This window comes from Rhinoraja longicauda, chromosome 2, assembly GCF_053455715.1.
Source record: "Rhinoraja longicauda isolate Sanriku21f chromosome 2, sRhiLon1.1, whole genome shotgun sequence".
NCBI classification, from domain to species: domain Eukaryota; kingdom Metazoa; phylum Chordata; class Chondrichthyes; order Rajiformes; family Arhynchobatidae; genus Rhinoraja; species Rhinoraja longicauda.
In genome coordinates this window covers 108,911,508-108,931,276 of record NC_135954.1, presented here as the reverse complement: position 1 = coordinate 108,931,276, position 19,769 = coordinate 108,911,508, and the positions used below count along the sequence as shown (strand labels likewise).

The 19,769-nt window shown below is 46.3% G+C and overlaps 1 protein-coding gene across 2 annotated transcripts in view; it reads left to right on the top strand.

Moving 5' to 3' along the window:
- The window catches only part of svila (supervillin a), a 351,300-nt gene that overhangs the window by 242,274 nt on the left and 89,257 nt on the right, over positions 1–19,769 (top strand). For both annotated transcript variants that reach the window (XM_078425640.1, XM_078425650.1), the window contains 2 exons: positions 5,127–5,259; positions 9,867–9,914. In XM_078425640.1, coding sequence (XP_078281766.1) covers positions 5,127–5,259; positions 9,867–9,914 — 181 coding nt within the window. The remainder of the gene's footprint in view (positions 1–5,126; positions 5,260–9,866; positions 9,915–19,769) is intronic.

Below are 19,769 nucleotides of genomic sequence, written 5' to 3'. Positions count from 1 at the left end.
GGTCGATTTTTGTTTTAAATTCGTGATGCTTGTTTAGTTTTGCATGTTTAATTCTTACATATTTTTCTGCTTCTTCCATTTAAACCAGCATCTGCAGTTCAATCCTACACATTTTGTCTGCTAACGTCACCCATTCCTTCTCTCCAGAGATGCTGCCTGTCCCGCTGAGTTTTGTGTCTGTCTTCGACTTAAACCAGCATCTGCAGTTCCTTCCTGGGCAGGTTTAATTTAGTTTAGTTTAGAGATAAAGCGTGGAAACAGGCCGTTCGGCCCACCAAGTCCACGCCGACCAGCGTTCCCCGCACATTAACACTATCCTACACACACCAGGGACAATTTCCACTTATACCAAGTCAATTAACCTACATACCTGTACGTCTTTGGAGTGTGGGAGGAAACCGAATATCCCAGAGAATCCCCACGGGAAGAACATACAAACTCCGTACAGACAGCACCCGTAGTCAGGATCAAACCGGGGTCTCTGGCGCTGCAAGCGCTCTAAGGCAGCAACTCTACCACTGCGCCGCCGTGTCTTATGAAACATTTTATTATTTCGCCTCTGGCCTCCTCCCTTCCGACCAGCCAGGACTCAAATGCTCTTTCCCAAGTGAAACAGAGATTTACTTGTACTGCGACAACGTAGTACAGTCTTTGCTGTTCATGGTGCAGTCCCATCTACAGTGGAAAGGCCTAGATGCGGCCTGGGTGACTTCTTTGTGGAACACCGCCAGTCTAACCACAGCTGTGACTCTGAGTTTCCATCTTGGCATGAGTCTCGTACACAGTCCCAGTGAAACTCAGTGTAAACCTCTTGCAACCTTCAGAAATCCACAGATTCGGTTACTTCATTCCCATCTTCTCCAAATGCATCTTGTTCCTGCCCTCATTGCTTTGTACCATCCATCCCTTCTGCCATTTCATCTCTCCTACCTTATTCATATCATATCATCATATATATACAGCCGGAAACAGGCCTTTTCGGCCCTCCAAGTCCGTGCCGCCCAGCGATCCCCGCACATTAACACTATCCTACACACACTAGGGACAATTTTTACATTTACCCAGCCAATTAACCTACATACCTGTACGTCTTTGGAGTGTGGGAGGAAACCGAAGATCTCGGAGAAAACCCACGCAGGTCACGGGGAGAACGTACAAACTCCTTACAGTGCAGCACCCGTAGTCATGATCGAACCTGAGTCTCCGGCGCTGAATTCGCTGTCAAGCAGGAACTCTACCGCTGCGCTACCGTGCCGCCCTTATTGCAGATCTTTCTGCTTTATTTCATGTCGTTCTTTCTCTACATGTTCCATAACTTTTCCCAGTTCTACCAAAAGGCTATTGATGTGAAATGTTATTTCTTTTTTTACTTTATGTACATAGGACACATCTGAGTATCCTTTGAGCGACCCAGCAATATTGGTCTCTTTTATTTAAGATTATCAGCATTCCAGTACTTTGTTTAGTTCAGTTTAGTTTGGAGATACAGCGAGGAAACAGGCCCTTCGGCCCACCGAGTCCACACCGACCAGCGATCCCCGCGCATTAACACTATCCTACACACACTAGGGACAATTTACATTCATGCCAAGCCAATTAACCTACAAACCCGCACGCCTTTGGAGTGTGAGAGGAAACTGAAGATCTCGGAGAAAACCCACGCAGTCTTGGGGCGAACGTACAAATTCCACATAGAGGCACACTAAGGCAGCCACTGGGCCACCAGGCCACCCTTTGCCTTGCTTTGAACTATTTGGTTCATTTAAAGCACACGGTATCAAAAGACTTGAAATCCATATCACTGGGCAACTGGAACAAAAAAATATGATAACAAAGATAACTCTTTAGCTATTGGTGGCGGGGGTGGGGATGGCTATTACTGTCAATTAATGTCGTTTTTTGTTTGTTTGTGGGATGTAGGCAACACTGGCAAAGCTGGCTTTTAATGCCCCGTCTCTCTTTGCCACTGAACTGAGGCAGTCAAGAGTCATGTGCAGGAAGGAACTGCAGATGCTGGTTTACACCGAAGATGGACACAAAAATGCTGGAGTAACTCAGCGGGACAGGCAGCATCTCTGGAGAGAAGGAATGAGTGACGTTTCGGGTCGAGACCCTTCTTCCGACTCGACCCGAAACATCACCTCATTCCTTCTCTCCAGAGATGCTGCCTGTCCCGCTGAGTTCCTCCAGCATTTTGTGTCTATCCTCGGTTTAAACTAAGCTAAATAATGGGTAAAGATGAGTTCGAGTACCAGAGAGAGATTGATAATCTGGTTGAGTGGGTGCCAGGACAACAATCTTGCTGATTGGAAACTTCAGGAAGAGAAAATCAGGGGTCCGCATAGTGTCTTCATTGAGGGGGGTGGTGGTGAAGAGAGCTAGCAGCTTCAAATTCCTGGCACTACCTTTCACTATTTGTCCTGAGCCAAGCACATCAATGCAATCACAAAGAAAGCTCATCAGCACCTCTGCTTCCTTGGAAGACCTAGGAGATGTCGACAAATACTCTGTCAAACCTCCTCAGTTGTAAGATAGCGAGCATATTAATTGGTTGGATCGCTGCTCGGTTCGACAACTCGAATGCCCGGGATGCTACTTTCGTGTTCTTGTTCTGTCTGTAATAAAACGTGAGAGTCTTCAAGGTACAACAGAAGTCTTTATTACATTACCTCAATGCTGGTAGCAAGACAACTAAAATGGCTGCAACCACACGATCTGACTGCACACTCACACACTGTGTACAGCCAAGGTAACTATGTACAAAACATCTCCCTTTGTCATGTGCAGCGCCACCTGCTGCACAGGAGGAGCAGCGGGTCCTCCCACCCCACACAGTCCACCAAGCATCACAGCTACAAAGAGTGGTGGACATTGTCAGATCTATCATAGGTTCTGACCTCCCCACCATCAAAGGGATCTAATGCAGGTGCTGTTTCAACAAAGCAGCCAATATCATCAAAGGCCCCACACCACTTAGGGCATGTTCTCGTTTCATTTCCTTCCTACCCAAACCACCCCATCCCCGGGCACTTTCCCCTGCAACCGCAGGAGATACAACACCTGTCCCTTTACCTCCCCCCTCAACTCCATCCAAGGACCCAAACAGTCTTTCCAGGTTCACCTGCACCTCCTCCAACCTCATCTATTGCATCCACTGCTCCAGATGTCAACTTATTTACATCGGCGAGACCAAACGCAGGCTCGGCGATCACTTCGCTCAACACCTGCGCTCGGTCCGCGTTGGCCAAACTGATCTCCCGGTGGCCGAGCACTTCAACTCCCCCTCCCATTCCCAGTCTGACCTTTCTGTCATGGGCCTCCTCCAGTGCCATAGTGAGGCCCACTGGAAATTGGAGGAACAGCACCTCATATTTCGCCTGGGCAGCTTGCAGCCCAGTGGTACGAACATCGACTTCTCCAACTTTAGATAGTTCCTCTGTCCCTCTCTTCCCCTCCCCCTTCCCAGATCTCCCTCTATCTTCCTGTCTCCACCTATATCCTTCCTTTGTCCCGCCCCCCTGACATCAGTCTGAAGAAGGGTCTCGACCCGAAACGTCACCCATTCCTTCTCTCCTGAGATGCTGCCTGACCTGCTGAGTTACTCCAACATTTTGTGAATAAATTCTCGTTTCATTCCATCATTAGGAAGAAGGCAGGGGAATCTAAAAACACTGGACAGCTTTCTTAAAATTCAAAATAACCTTTATTCAGAGTAAAAAATATATAAAATACAGGAACTGTGCAAAAATTCTTCTGACATTCTCGGAGGCTGTACACACGCAGTCATTTCTTCGTCCTAACGTCCAAATTTTACCGCACACACCCTTGCCCCTCATGTGGCCCACTGGCGTGGAATCCCTTCCCTTATTTGGAGGGGTGTCTCCACCACACCCTGCCCCCCATTGTCCAGCAGCGGAAGGCCCCTAGACTGTGGTCCTCCCCCACAGGGCCTTGGCGTTGGCTGCACCGAGCTTCAGTGCGTCCCTCAGCACGTACTCCTGCAGTCTGCAGCGGGCCAGTTGGCAACATTCCCCGACGGACAGCTCGCTCCGCTGGGAGGTCAACAAAGTTCGGGCAGACCAAAGAGCGTCTTTCACCGAGTTGATGACCTTCCAGCGGCGCTCGATGTCAGTCTCTGAATGCGTGCGTCCCTGGGAACAGTCCGTAGATCACAGAGTCCTCTGCGACGGAGCTGCTCGGAATAAATGGTGACAGGGACCCCTGCAAACTTGCAAGAACAGCTTCTTCCCACCATCCATCTCTACACAGCACTCATTACTGGATCTGTTCCCATAATCTCCTATGGACTGTCTCTCTGGTCGCACTGTGACATTTCAGTAAGGCTACCTGTTGGTACTGATATTTATTTGTTATCTTATTTATTTTACATATATTTATCTATTGTGTTAATGGGCCTGTTAAGATGCACCGAGAAAGAAAGAATGTCATTGTTCCATTGGAGGCACACGCATATGACTATTAAACACGCTTGCCCAAACCCAATGAACTTCAGGGAGTGGCGTGAATTTAAGAGGCCCTTCTGTTTCAGTTCATTATATCAATCATCTTGGGTACATTTGAGATATTAACCACTTCCATTAATTTGAATGAAAAAGCAAAATAGTGAATTATATAACGACAAGTTCTCAAGTTATAGGAGTAGAATAAGGCCATTCGGCCCATCGAGTCCACTCCGCCGTTCAATCATGGCTGATCTCTGCCTCCGAATCCCATTTTCCTGCCTTCTCCCCGTAACCCTTGACACCCATTCTAGTCAAGAATCTGTCTCTCTCTGCTTAAAAAAACATCCACTGACTTGGCCTTGAGAATGATCAGCCATGATCACATTGAACGGCGGTGCTGGCTCGAAGGGCCGAATGGCCTACTCCTGCACCTATTGTCCATTGTCTATTGCCTCCACAGCCCCCTGTGGCAATGAGTTCCACAGATTAACTAACCTCTGACTAAAGAAGTTAGTCTAACTATAAGCTAGTCTGAGTAAAGAAATAACCAACTTTATATCTTTACGTTGAGATGATTTGAACGATCGGGGGTCTTGTTTTGTGATCTTTGCCTTTTACTGGTGGTAGCATGTTTCTTTAAACATCGATGCAACTTTCTTTCAGGATGGCTCTGCTGAAGCGAAGTGGAGAGGAGGACTGGAGGAACAGAGTTAACAGGAAGCAGGAGGGCGGGAAGATGACCATGATCGGCCGCTACGCCCAGTATCAGGAAACCGAGCAAGCCTACATCAAGAAGGTGACACATTTCTCAAATACCATATTTTTGTTTTCAGTTTAGTTTAGAGATACAGCGCGGAAACAGGCCCTTTCGGCCCACTGGGTCCGCGCCGACCAGCGATCCCCGCACATTAACACCATCCTACACACACACTAGGGAACAATTTTTACATTTATACCAAGCCAATTAACCTTCAAACCTGCACGTCTTTGGAGTGTGGGAGGAAACCGAAGATCTCGGAGAAAACCCACGCAGGTCACGGGGAGAACGTACAGACAGCACCCGTAGACGGGATCGAACCCGGGTCTCCGGCGCTGCATTTCCTGTAAGGCAGCAACTCTACCGCTGCGCCACCGTGACCGCCCTCTTATAAAATACGATACGATAGAACTTTATTTATCCCAGGAGGGAAATTGATCTGCCAAGTCATAAAAACACAAAAACACAAAATACATGAAACATGAAATTAAAGTGAGGAGTGGAAAGGATTGGGTAGGTGTAAAGATTTTGGGGGGGGGGTTACACAGTTACATTTCAACTGTAAAATGTTTGCAGTTGTGTATTATTTTCCAAAACAATATCCTCTGTCAATAAATACTTCATTTTGTACTTAAATGAAGATATAAGATGGCAGGGCTGTACAGATCAGTTTACAGTTTAGTTTATTGTCACGTGTACAGTGAGAGCTTTTTGTTGCCTGCTAACCAGGGATCAATGCTGGGTCACTTGTTGTTTGATTTAGATTTTTAGAGACACAGCGCGGAAACAGGCCCACCGAGTCCGCGCTGCCCAGCGATCCCCGCACATTAACACTATCCTACACACACTAGGGACAATTTTGTTTTTAACATTTACCCAGTCAATTAACCTACAAACCTGTACGTCTTTGGAGTGTGGGAGGAAACCAAAGATCTCGGAGAAAACCCACGCAGGTCACGGGGAGAACGTACAAACTCCGTACAGACGGCGCCCGTAGTCAGGATCGAACCTGAGTCTCCGGCGCTGCATTCGCTGTAAGGCAGCAACTCTACCGCTGCGCCACCGTGCCGCCCTATCCACGCCTCTCATAATCTTATCTACTTCAGGCAGGTAATTCCTCAGCTTCCTTCGCTCCATGGGGGAAAAAAAGCCCGAGCTATTCAATCTCTGCCCTTAACTGAAGTCCTCTCGTCCAGGTGAGATGTTAATACATCTCCTCCGCACTCTTTCCTGAGTACTCACTCGCATCATTCCTCTTGTGTGATGACCAGGACTGCACGCGACAACTGCAAGTGCAGTCCAGCCAGGCCCCTGAAATTGCCAGCCAGGTAGATGGCACAATGAAGAAGGCTTTCCATTGGTCATGTAATTGAGCGTAGAGGATGGGAAGTTATGATACAGTTATACAGCACGCCTGTGAGGCCGCACTTGCTGCGTTACATGCGTAAGAAGGAACTGCAGATGCTGGTTTAAACTGAAGATAGGCACACGATGCCAGAGTAACTCAGCGGGACAGGCAGCACCTCTGGAGAGAAGGAATGGGTGACGTTCCGGGGCTCGACCCCAAAGGGCGGCACGGTAGCGCAGCGGTAGAGTTGCTGCTTTACAGCGAATGCAGCGCCGGAGACTCAGGTTCGATCCTGACTACGGGTGCTGCACTGTAAGGAGTTTGTACGTTCTCCCCGTGACCTGCGTGGGTTTTCTCCGAGATCTTCGGTTTCCTCCCACACTCCAAAGACGTACAGGTATGTAGGTTAATTGGCGGGTAAATGTAAAAATTGTCCCTAGTGGGTGTAGGATAGTGTTAATGTACGGGGATCACTGGGCGGCACGGACTTGGAGGGCCGAAAAAGGCCTGTTTCCGGCTGTATATATATGATGATGATATGAATCTGCCCGTCCCGCTGAGTTACTCCAGCTTCATGCGTTTATCTCGCTGTATTTCATTCCACATGGGTCACCCTGCCGTGTAAAAGATGTCATTAAGCTGGAAACCAGCTTAGATAAGGGTGAAAAAGGTTATGGGGAGAGGGCAGGAGAATGGGGTTGAGAGGGAAAGATGGATCAGCCATGATCGAATGGCGGTGTAGATCTCGATGGTCTCATTGCCTAATTCTGCTCCTATGTCTTATTAACATGAAAGAGTGCAGAGAAGCTTTATGTTTGCCAGGATTTGAGGGCCTGAGCGATCGGGAGAGGTTAGGCAGGCTGGGACTTTATTCCCTGGAGCGGTGTATGGCTGACGGGTCAATTTATAGATCTGCTTTAAATCATGAGAGGAATAGATAAGGTGAATGACAATAGACAATAGGTGCAGGAGGAGGCCATTCGGCCCTTCGAGCCAGCACCGCCATTCAATGTGATCATGGCTGATCATTCACAATCAGTACCCCGTTCCTGCCTTCTCCCCATACCCCCTAACTCCGCTATCTTTAAGAGCTCTATCTAGCTCTCTCTTGAAAGCATCCAGAGAATTGGCCTCCACTGCCTTCTGAGGCAGAGAATTCCACAGATTTACAACTCTCTGACTGAAAAAGTTTTTCCTCATCTCCGTTCTAAATGGCCTACCCCTTATTCTTAAATTGTGCCCCCTGGCTTTGGACTCCCCCAACATTGGGAACATGTTTCCTGCCTCTAATGTGTCCAATCCCTTAATAATCTTATATGTTTCAATAAGATTCCTTCTCATCCTTCTAAATTCCGGCGTATACAAGCCTAGTCGCTCCAGTCTTTCAACATATGACAGTCCCGCCATTCCGGGAGTTAACTTAGTGAACCTACGCTGCACGCCCTCAATAGCAAGAATGTCTTTCCACAAATCTGGAGACCAAAACTGCACACAGTACTCCAGGTGCGGTCTCACTAGGGCCCTGTACAAGTGCAGAAGGACCCCTTTGCTCCTATACTCAATTCCTCTTGTCATAAAGGCCAATATGCCATTAGCTTTCTTCACTGCCTGCTGTACCTGCATGCTAACTTTAAGTGACTGATGCACTAGGACACCCAGATCTCTTTGTACTTCCCCATTTCCTAACTTGACACCATTCAGATAATAATCTGCCTTCCTGTTCTTTCCACCAAAGTGGATAACCTCACATTTATCCACATTAAACTGCATCTGCCATGCAGTTTAATGCACAGAAAATTTCTCCTATGCTAGGGGAATCAAGAACCAGAGGACACCTGATTAGGGCGAAAGGGGAAAGATTCAATCGCCTTTAGTATTTAAAATGCTGTTTTCTCGAGTGGGTGATTTTCGTAGGACACACGACTATCTCATTATAGCGGAACTCAGGTGCGGCCCGGTGGCGCAGCGGTAGATGTGCTGCCTCACAGCACCAGAGACCCGACCCTGACTACGGGCGCTGTCTGTACGGAGTTTGTACGTTCTCCCCGTGACCTGCGTGGGTTTTCTCCGAGATCTCTGGTTTCCTCCCACACTCCAAAGACGTACAGGTTTGTAGGTTAATCGGCTTGGTATAAATGTAAATTGTCCCGCGTGTGTGTAGGATTAGTGTTAGTGCGCGGGGATCGCTGGTCGGTGTGGACTCGGTGGGCCGAAGGGCCTGTTTCCGAGCTGTATCTCTAAACTAAACAACCTGCATATATAAAGCAGTAGAAAATACAAGGGTACAAGAAGTATGGGGAGGAAATTGAAAAGTGGTGCCATTGGATCAAGTGGTAAGATTGGATCAGTATTATTTTATTGAGTATAAGAAAATAACTGCAGATGCTGGTACAAGTCGATTTATTCACAAATTGCTGGAGTAACTCAGCAGGTCAGGCAGCATCTCGGGAGAGAAGGAATGGGTGACGTTTCGGGTCGAGACCCTTCTTCAGATCCTTCGTCACCCATTCTTTCTCTCTCTCCCGAGATGCTGCCTGACCTGCTGAGTTACTCCAGCATTTTGTGAATAATTATTTTATTGAGTGGCTGGTGGAACAAGGGTAAGGGATAAAATTGCCACCTCCTGTGTATAACAGCATGATGGGAATAGGGGTAAATGCACAGTCTTTTACCCAGTATAGGAGAATCAAGAACCAGAGGACATAGGTTTAAGGTGAGAGGGGAAAAGATTTAATAGGAACCTAAGAGGCCATCTTTTTCACACAGAGGGTGGTGGGTGTATGGAAAGAGCTGCCAGAGGAGGTAGTTGAGACAGGTTATATACATCATTTTTTAAAAGACATTTGGACCAGTATATGGATAGGAAAATTTTAGAGGGAAATATGGGCTAAACGCAGACAGGTGGGACTAGCGTCGATGGGGCATCTTGGTCAGCATGGGAAAGTTGGGCCGAAGGGCCTATTTCTGTGCTCTATGAGTCTATGTCCTAGTTGTCCTAAAATTGTCCCTCGTGGGTATAGGATACTGTTTTATGTGCGGGGATCTCTGGTCGGCGCGGACCTGGTGGGCCGAAAGGGCCTGTTTCCGCGCTGTATCTCTAAACTAAACTAAATGGCTCTACTCCTGTTTCTTATGAAGATAGATGGTTGGTCGGGAGATATCTGCTTTTGGTTTACCTCAGACTTTCTAAAATAATTATGCTTATCCATCTGCGAGTTTCATTTCAAAAATTAACTTTGCAGTAAACCTATTCTTTCTCAAACCTGTTGCCAACTTTCCCTTTTGTCCCAACCCGCAGGAGCAAGGAGACATTGCCGATGACATGTGCCTTTCCAACCAGCTTTGGGTAAGACCAGTAGTGTGTGTTGGGGATTTTCCAGCGGGCCTGCCTTATGCACCTCTCTGTTCTTCCTGGCCAGCTTTGGGGGTCAGAGTGCCACGGTTTCATTCGTGATATTTGCACACGGCTGTTCTTCCGTTGGTAATTACGGAACTTGTAATCCCAGATTTCTGTGCTCGTTAGGGAGAGAGCATTTCCATAGACATGTATGGAGAATCACCACAAGCACGTATGGACATGTATGGAGTATCACCATGGACATGTATGGAGAATCACCATAAACATGTATGGAGAATCACCATAAACATGTATGGAGAATCGCCATAAACATGTATGGAGAATCACCATAAACATGTATGGAGAATTGCCATAAACATGTATGAATCACCATATACATGTATGGAGAATCACCATAAACATGTATGGAGAATCACCATAAACATGTATGGAGAATCACCATAAACATGTATGGAGAATGACCATAAACATGTATGAAAATGTATGGAGAATGACCATAAACATGTATGGAAATGTATGGAGAATCACCATAAACATGTATGGAAATGTATGGAGAATCACCATAAACATGTATGGAGAATCACCATAAACATGTATGGAGAATCACCATAAACATGTATGGAAATGTATGGAGAATGACCCTAAACATGTATGGAGAATCACCATAAGCATGTATGGAGAATCACCATAAGCATGTATGGAGAATCACCATAAACATGTTTGGAAATGTATGGAGAATCATGTATGGAAATTGCTCCCTGACCTTGCATGAAAAGCCTTTCAAAAACAAGTAAACTTATCCTACAAGTGGGAAATTAGATTTAACCAAAGGACCCGAGTGTAACAGACACCATTAATATGGTATCTGTTACACTCGGGCGGCACGGTGGCGCAGCGGTAGAGTTGCTGCCTTACAGCGAATGCAGCGCCAGAGACCCAGGTTCGATCCTGACAACGGATGCCGTCTGTACGGAGTTTGTACGTTCTCCCCGTGACCTGCGTGGGTTTTCTCCGAAATCTTCGGTTTCCTCCCACACTCCGAAGGCGTAAAGGTTTGTAGGTTAATTGGCTTGGTAAATGTAGTGTTAGTGTGTGGGGATCGCTGGTCGGCGCGGACACGGTGGGGCGAAGGGCCTGTTTCCGCGCTGTATCTCTAAACTAAAAATCTAAGCTATCGTTTGAATCAATGAATGATATTTTATTATCACATGTGGCATGTCACGGTGAGATGGTGAGATTCTTTGTTTTGCGCACACAGGTATGCAAAGAGTCGCCACATCTTGGGCGAAGGTACAAAGTATTCCATTTAGTTCCCAATGGTCCCCTTTTATTCTCTCAGCCCCCCCCCCCGCACACACTCACACACAGACACACACACTCACACAGACACGCACACACGCACACAGACACACACGCACGCAGACACACATGCACAAACACAGACACGCGCAAGCACACAGGCACACAGACGCACACGCACGCACACAGACATATACGCACACGCACACAGACACACATGAACAACGCACACAGACACGTACAGACACAGACACACACGGAAACAGACACACACGCACACAGACACACACACACACACACACACACACATGCACACACGCACACGCGCAAGCACGCACACGCGCACGCACGCACACCGGGTCCACATTTGGTCTCGGGACCCAGAAAAATGACTTGCAGAACCAGCCAGCAGGTTCCTAAACTGCTTGATATTTACATTAGGCAAATCCTGGCACTTGAAAGCTAAATCGCCCACATTTCACTGCAAACTCTGATCCCGAAGTGTTTCCCTAACAGTGTATTGGTGCTGAAATTAGGATCCAACTTGCTCCTTTAGGTATAAATCAATGGTTAGCATAATCCGTTGTGCCTCCTGAACATAGTGTATTTTTCTTAGACTATAATAATATTAAAGAGAGGTGATGTTCCTGTAGCGACTCCAACGTTAAAGTTCAGCTGTTCTGAGGTAGAGAGGTGGTACGTAGAAAACATAGCAACACAGAAAAATAGGTGCAGGAGTAGGCCATTCGGCCCTTCGAGTCAGCACCGCCATTCAATGTGACCATGGCTGATCATCCAAAACCAGAACCCGTTCCTGCTTTTTCCCCGTATCCCTTGATTCCTTTAGCCCCAAGAGCTACATCTAACTCTCTCTTGAAACCATCCAGTGAATTGGCCTCCACTGCCTTCTGTGGCAGAGAATTCCACAGACTCACAACTCTCTGGGTGAAAATGTTTTTCCTCATCTCAGTCCTAAATGGCCTACCCCTTTATTCTTAAACTGTGACCCCTGGTTCGGGACTGCCCGAAGATCGGGAACATTTTTCCTGCATCTAGCCTGTCCAATCCTTTAAGAATTTTCATATGTTTCTATAAGATCCCCTCTCATCCTTCCTTGTGTGGTGAGCACATTCCATTGTAACTGATGGAGAATCAAATGAGCACTCCTGTATTTCTGAGACTGACCTTAAAAAGGGCCTGTCTCCTAAATGTGGTACTGGCTTTAGTTTAGACCAAATGCAGCTTGTATTCCTGTAGAGGTTTTACCATAATAAACCTCCCAAGCTGTATCATAGGATATTGATATATTTTGACGGTGCTGTCACATGCAGTGGGCCCAGCAGTAGAGTTACTGCCTTCCACCGCCAGAGACCTGCGTTCGATCCTGACTACAGGTGCTGTCTGTACGGAGTTTGTACGCTCTCCTCGTGATTCGCGTGGGTTTTCTCGGCTTCCTCCCACACTCCAAAGACATGCAGGTTTGTAGGTTAATTGGCTTGGTGTAAATGTAAAAATTCTCCCTAGCATGTGTGTGTGTGGGGGTGGTGTCAATGTGCGGGGATCGCTGGTCGGCGCGGACTTAGCGGGCCAACGGGCTTGTTTCCGCGCTGTTTCTCTAAACTAAACTAAACATGGACACACTGATCCAAGTGACCGAAAGATCAGACAAAGAGCCAGGCGTCCCTCCAAAGGAGGATAGAGGTTCAGGGAAGAAATTCCAGAACTCATAGAGCTGCTGTAACCAAGAATGACCAACAGCCTGGAGTAGAGTAATACTGGCGAGCTTTTAGGATGTCAATCTGATGGGAATTAAAGGAAAGAAATAAGACCACGAAAGGAAGAGGCTTGTGTGAGAAAATAACTGCAGATGCTGGTACAAATCGAAGGTATTTATTTCACAAAATGCTGGAGTAACTCAGCGGGTCAGGCAGCATCTCGGGAGAGAAGGAATGGGCGACGTTTCGGGTCGAGACCCTTCTTCAGTCTGATGTCAGGGGGGGCGGGGACAAAGGAAGGATATAGGTGGAGACAGGTAGATAGAGGGACAACTGGGAAGGGGGAGGGGAAGAGAGGGACGGAGGAAGAGGCTTTGCTTAAATGGAAACCTGCAAGTGTAGGGCCAAGGCTGAAAGTGATTTGGTGCAAGTTAGGACACAGTAGCAGAGGTTTCGGTGGGTGGAAAGGGAAGTTATTGTCAACTTAAATTTAAACAATTGCCTTCAGCTGAAGGAAACAGAACAATTACAGCAACGCAGGCAAGGCCTGGTCACCTGACGGTGCAGTTCAGTTTATAGTCACGTGTACCGAGGAGCAGTGAAAAGCTTTCGTTGCGTGATAACCAGTCAGCAGAAAGACACTACATGATTGCAATCAAGCCGTTTATAGTGTATAGATGGATACATGAAAAGGGAATAACGTTTAGCGCAAGGTAAAGCCAGCAAAGTCAGATCAAGGATAGTCCAAGGGTCACCAGTGAGGTAGATAGTCGTTCAGCACTGCTCTCTGGTGCGGTTGGACGGTTCAGTTCCCTGAGATATGGACTGGACAAGCTATATGCAGGACAAATGTTCCCAATGTTGGGCCAGTCCAGAACCAGGGACCACAGTCTTAGAATAAAGGGGAGGCCATTTAAAACTGAGATGAGAAAAAAACTTTTTCACCCAGAGAGTTTGTGAATTTGTGGAATTCTCTGCCGCAGAGGGCAGTGGAGGCCAAATCACTGGATGGATTTAAGAGAGAGTTAGATAGAACTCTAGGGGCTAGCGAAATCAAGGGATATGGGGAGAAGGCAGGCACGGGGTATTGATTGTGGACGGTAGCGCAGCGGTAGAGTTGCTGCTTTACAGCGAATGCAGCGCCGGAGACTCAGGTTCGATCCTGACTACGGGTGCCGCACTGTAAGGAGTTTGTACGTTCTCCCCGTGACCTGCGTGGGTTTTCTCCGAGATCTTCGGTTTCCTCCCACACTCCAAAGACGTAGAGGTATGTAGGTTAATTGGCTGGGCAAATGTAAAAATTGTTCCTAGTGGGTGTAGGATAGTGTTAATGTGTGGGGATCGCTGGGCGGCACGGACTTGGAGGGCCGAAAAGGCCTGTTTCCGGCTGTATATATATGATATGATATGATATGATCACAATGAATGGCGGTGCTGGGTCGAAGGGCCGAATGGCCTCCTCCTGCACCTATTTTCTATGTTTCGATGTTTCTAAAGCGGCCTCATGGTGGGACAGAAATGTGAATAATGATTGAAAGCCTTTTAATTTTCTTGTGCCTCAATCAATAATGACACCAATGCGAGATTTTCAAAAGTGATCCGAGTTGGCTCGGTTGATAAATATCAGATGAATGGTTCAGTTCTACTTTTGGCATGAGCTGGGGTAGGAGCTTGAACTCGAATTATTTAATGGAGCTTCAGTTTAATTAAAATCTGCACCTACAGAAAATTATTTCAGAGTATTCACTTGAAACCTTAATTGAGCTGACTTCACTGCTCTCGTGTTCAAGTGTCAGAGGTGAATTGAGGAGGAATTCATTTTTATATTTTATATTTGCAAATTCATATTTAATGGAAGCATTCCCTGGGTTAGACAATAGACAATAGGTGCAGGAGGAGGCCATTCGGCCCTTCGAGCCAGCACCGCCATTCAATGTCAAGTCAAGTCAAGTCAATTTTATTTGTATAGCACATTTAAAAACAACCCACGTTGACCAAAGTGCTGCACATCTGATTAGGAAAAAAAAGAAACATTCATGGCTGATCATTCTCAATCAGTACCCTGTTCCTGCCTTCTCCCCATACCCCCTGACTCCGCTATCCTTAAGAGCTCTATCTAGCTCTCTCTTGAAAGCATCCAGAGAATTGGCCTCCACTGCCTTCTGAGGCAGAGAATTCCACAGATTTACAACTCTCTGACTGAAAAAGTTTTTCCTCATCTCCGTTCTAAATGGCCTAGCCCTTATTCTTAAACTGTGGCCCCTGGTTCTGGACTCCCCCAACATTGGGAACATGTTTCCTGCCTCTAATGTGTCCAATCCCTTAATAATCTTATATGTTTCAATAAGATCCCCTCTCATCCTTTTAAATTCCAGCATATAATATATTCCTTTATTCGTCCCACACCGGGGAAATTTACAGTGTTACAGCAGCAAAGTGGATAGCAAGAGATCATTCATTATAAATAAAAGTAAAGGCAAGGATAAATTGTCATCAGTTTACTGTGTATTCCTTAACTGTCACTGTTGACTCGTCTGCTGGGACCAGTGCTGGTTGTGCAGTCTCACAGCAGCGGGAAGGAAGGACCTCCTATATCTCTCCTTCACGCACTTGGGGTGAAGGAGTCTGTCACTGAAGGAGCTACTCAGTGCAGTGACTGTGTCCTGCATGGGGTGGGAGTCGTTGTCCAGCAGCGATGTTAGCTTTGCCATCATCCTCCTCTCTCCCACCACCTGCACTGAGTCGAAGTATAAAGCACATTTTAAAATTCCTGTATAATTAAAATAGCCCTGTGTGATTTAAAATGTCAGCCACACATTTCTGTGATAATCCCACCAATTATATCTCATTCTGGTTGTCTCTGTAAATGTTGTTTGTACTTATTGTGTTGCTCGACCTGCTAGGTTTTGTATGTCTTTCCAGACTTAATCCTATTTGATTTATGTTCAAGATTGGAGCTGGTTCTAAACATTTTTTAACCTGTTGCTGGTTTCTTCATTTTAACGTAGTGTGTTTAAGGTTATAGAGTGATACAGTGTGGAAACAGGCCCTTCGGCCCAACTTGCCCACACCGGCCAACATGTCCCAGCTACACTAGTCCCACCAGTCTGCGCTTGGTCGATATCCCTCCAAACATGTCCTATCCATGTACCTGTCCAACTGTTTCTTAAACGTTGGGATAGTCCCAGCCTCAACTACCTCCTCTGGCAGCTTGTTCCATACACCCACCACCCTTTGTGTGAAAATGTTACCCCTCAGATTCCTGTTAAATCTTTTCCCATTCACCTTGAACCTATGTCCTCCGGTCCTCGATTCCCCTACTCTGGGCAAGAGATTCTGTGCATCTACCCAATTTATTCCTCTCTTTAAAGAGGAATTTTTCAAGATGACCCACCGAATCCTTTATTAAACTTAGCAAACAGTACTGATTGTGGGTGTAAATTTATAGTGATATCTGTTTGCCTGACTTTATTTGGTCATGTTGAGCACAAAGTGAACATTTACATGATGAAAGGTATTTATATTTAGTTTAATAGTTTCTTTCATAATAAACAACATTAGTTTAGTTTAGAGATACTTGGAATCTTGGAATCATCTTTGATCAAACCCTCTCCTTCGACAAACACATCAAACACATCACAAAGACAGCCTTCTTCCACCTCAAAAACATTGCCCGTCTCCGTCCATCCCTCTCCTCCACAGCTGCAGAAACCCTTATCCACGCCTTCATCACCTCCCGTCTGGACTACTGCAACAGCCTCCTCTATGGCGCACCCTCAAAAATCATCAGTAAACTTCAATACATTCAAAACTCCGCTGCCCGTCTACTCACCCACTCCCCGATCCGTGACTATATCACCCCCGTCCTTTACAAATTCCACTGGCTCCCCATCCCCCAGAGAATCCAGTACAAAATCCTCCTCATGACCTACAAAGCCCTCCATAACCTGGCCCCATCCTACCTGACCGACCTCCTCCACAGGCACACTCCCACCTGCACCCTCCGCTCTGCTGCTGCCAATCTCCTATCCCCCCCTCCGGACCAAACTCAGATCCTGGGGGGACAGGGCTTTCTCCATCGCTGCTCCCACCCTATGGAACTCACTACCCCAAACCGTCAGAGACTCCCCCACACTCACCACATTCAAAACATCACTGAAGTCTCACCTGTTCAGTACTGCCTTCATCCACTGAAGGTCACCTCACCTTCTGTCTCCTTTCTCTGTTCGTTTACTTATTTATCTATTTATTCACTTCCCTATGTTCTTTAAATCCCTGTAAAGCGTCTTTGAGTGTATGAAAAGCGCTATATAAATGTAATGCATTATTATTATTATTATTATTATACTATGCAGATACAGGCCCTTCGGCCCACCGAGTCCGCTCTGACCAACGATCCCCCCACACTAACACTATCCTGCACACACTAGGGACAATTTACAATTTTACCAAAGCCAATTAACTTACAAACCTGTGCGTCTTTGGAGTGTGGGTGGAAACTGGAGCTGCCGGGGAAAACCCAGGCAGGTCTCGGGGAGAACGTACAAACAAGCACCCCTAGTCAGGATTGAACCCGGGTCTCTGGGGCTGTAAGGCAGCAACTCTACCACTTTGCCGCCCTGCAGGAAGTTATCTAAATAAAGTAAATGAAATGTGCACCCTATTACTGAAGGTTCATCCACTAGTTGTACAGATTCATCCATGTGAAGATTGCAGTAAAAAATCTTTAATGATCAGCAAATCTTTATTGCCTCAGCAAAATCAGGTGACAGATCTTCCACAGCTGTCGTCCAAACCAAGTATGTGTTTAATAATTATATCCCTGCTCATTTCCCTCTAAAATAAGAGAATAGTCTTAATAATGATTGTTAAAGCTGTTACAATAAAATTGAAGTAACCGATTTAATTTAGATTTTAGTTTCGAGATGCGGCGTGGAAATGGGCTCTTCGGCCCACCGAGTCCGCACCGACCAGCGATCCCCGCACACGAACACCATCCTACACGTACTAGGGACAATTTACATTTACACCAAACCAATTAACCTACAAACCTTTGGGATGTGGGATGAAACCGGAGATCCCGGAGAAAACCCACGCAGGTCACCGGGAGAACGTACAAACTCTGTAAAGACCGCACCCGTAGTCAGGATCGAACCCGGGTCTCCGGCGCTGTGAGGCAGCAACTCTACCGCTGAGCCACCGTGCTGCCCAATATTTCCTATGGATGTACAACCATTGGAAATGCAGGACATTCTTTTTTTTTTTCACATTCAGGAATATGGCGTTGTGATTTTAGCGACCATTTGCCCCAGTCGAAGAGCAGGCAAATCTTTGGCAAACGTTCTCCCGATATTGGTATCTTCTCATTCTCAAGATTGGCCGTGTCAGTGTGGCCTCAAGATTTCCACGCTCAGTCGCATTGATTCTCTTCCTAACTATAAGCATTGGGGAAATGGCATCCAATTAAGACAGACTTAGATTGACAAAAATTCCCTCGTAAATATCGTCACACGCAAGATTTTGTTGGGAGTGTGGGTTTTAACATTGTGAATCGCGGGACCAGTTTTGTCTAGCAGCGTTAATTTACACCAACCTAAACTCGTATTATTTTAAGTCAATTTTGTCAGCTGTCAAATAGGTTGAACTAGAAAATTGTAGGATACCAAGCTGTGAAAAGTAAATTCAGCAGTAACTTGAATGATTAGCAAAGCCCCGCAGAGAAGCCCCAGCCTAATGTGTCTTGCATGGCATTTGCATGTACTATTTAATCTGCTGCAAGATGTAAAAGACACTTGAAATATCTCTGCGTTTTTCTTTCAACTATTGTGTGAGATGTTGGAACGTTTATTAACATTTTGCAAAACGTTCCCCTGGAAGATTCGATTGATGGAGTGGAAGCCACAAAATGGCTGTTCTGTTTAGTTTAGCTTAGAGATGCAGCGCGGAAACAGTCCCTTCGGCCCACCAAGTCCGCGCCGCCCAGCGATCCCCGCACACTAACACTATCCTACACACACTGGGGACAATTTTCAATTATACCAAGCCAATTGACCTACAAACCTGCGCGTCTTTGGAGTGTGGGGCAAACCGAAGATCTCGGGGGGGAAAACCCACGCAGGTCACGGGGAGAACGTACAGACAGCACCCGTAGTCGGGATCGAACCCGGATCGCTGGCACTGTAAGCGCTGTAAGGCAGCAACTCTACCGCCGCACCACCGTGCCGTTTTCAAGTTCTTACTTGTTTTCATTCTGAAAACAAATACAAAAGGACTTGCTCGTGCATTGAGGGTTTTCCATATCAGCGCTTTGCAGACGATAAATATCTAGTCGGCTCCACCCACAAGCCCAGTTGTGGAGAATATGTAAATAGAGTTGTGACATTAAAGTTGCCACCATGTGCAAACAAAACCAATGTTGCTTCACATTAGCAGTGACCAGAATTTATTTCCTCAAGATTATATGGAGTCTTTGTGTTAGATTCAGCAGTAATCTTTCTGCACTTTCACCATAATTTGCCGCTCTTTGAAATGGGGGGTGAAATTTGCGCATTGGGCTGACGGTTTTAAAACAATTCGGTGAAAATGTCAGGTCAAATCTTCGGTAATAGAATAACAGTTTGTATTTTTTAATGTGTTTTTTTAAAAAGTATAATTCTTCCGAATAATATTTTGCTGATGTCTGTATTGTAATTCTTCAAGCCACCTTCAATTTACAAAGTGCTTTGCTTCAACCCAAAGGGGTGTTTGTTTAAAAGGCAAAAATTCTCCAGTACAAACGATTCGCCACTACGATTTCTCCTCCTCCGTCAGTTAGCCCTGCAGATGTTGA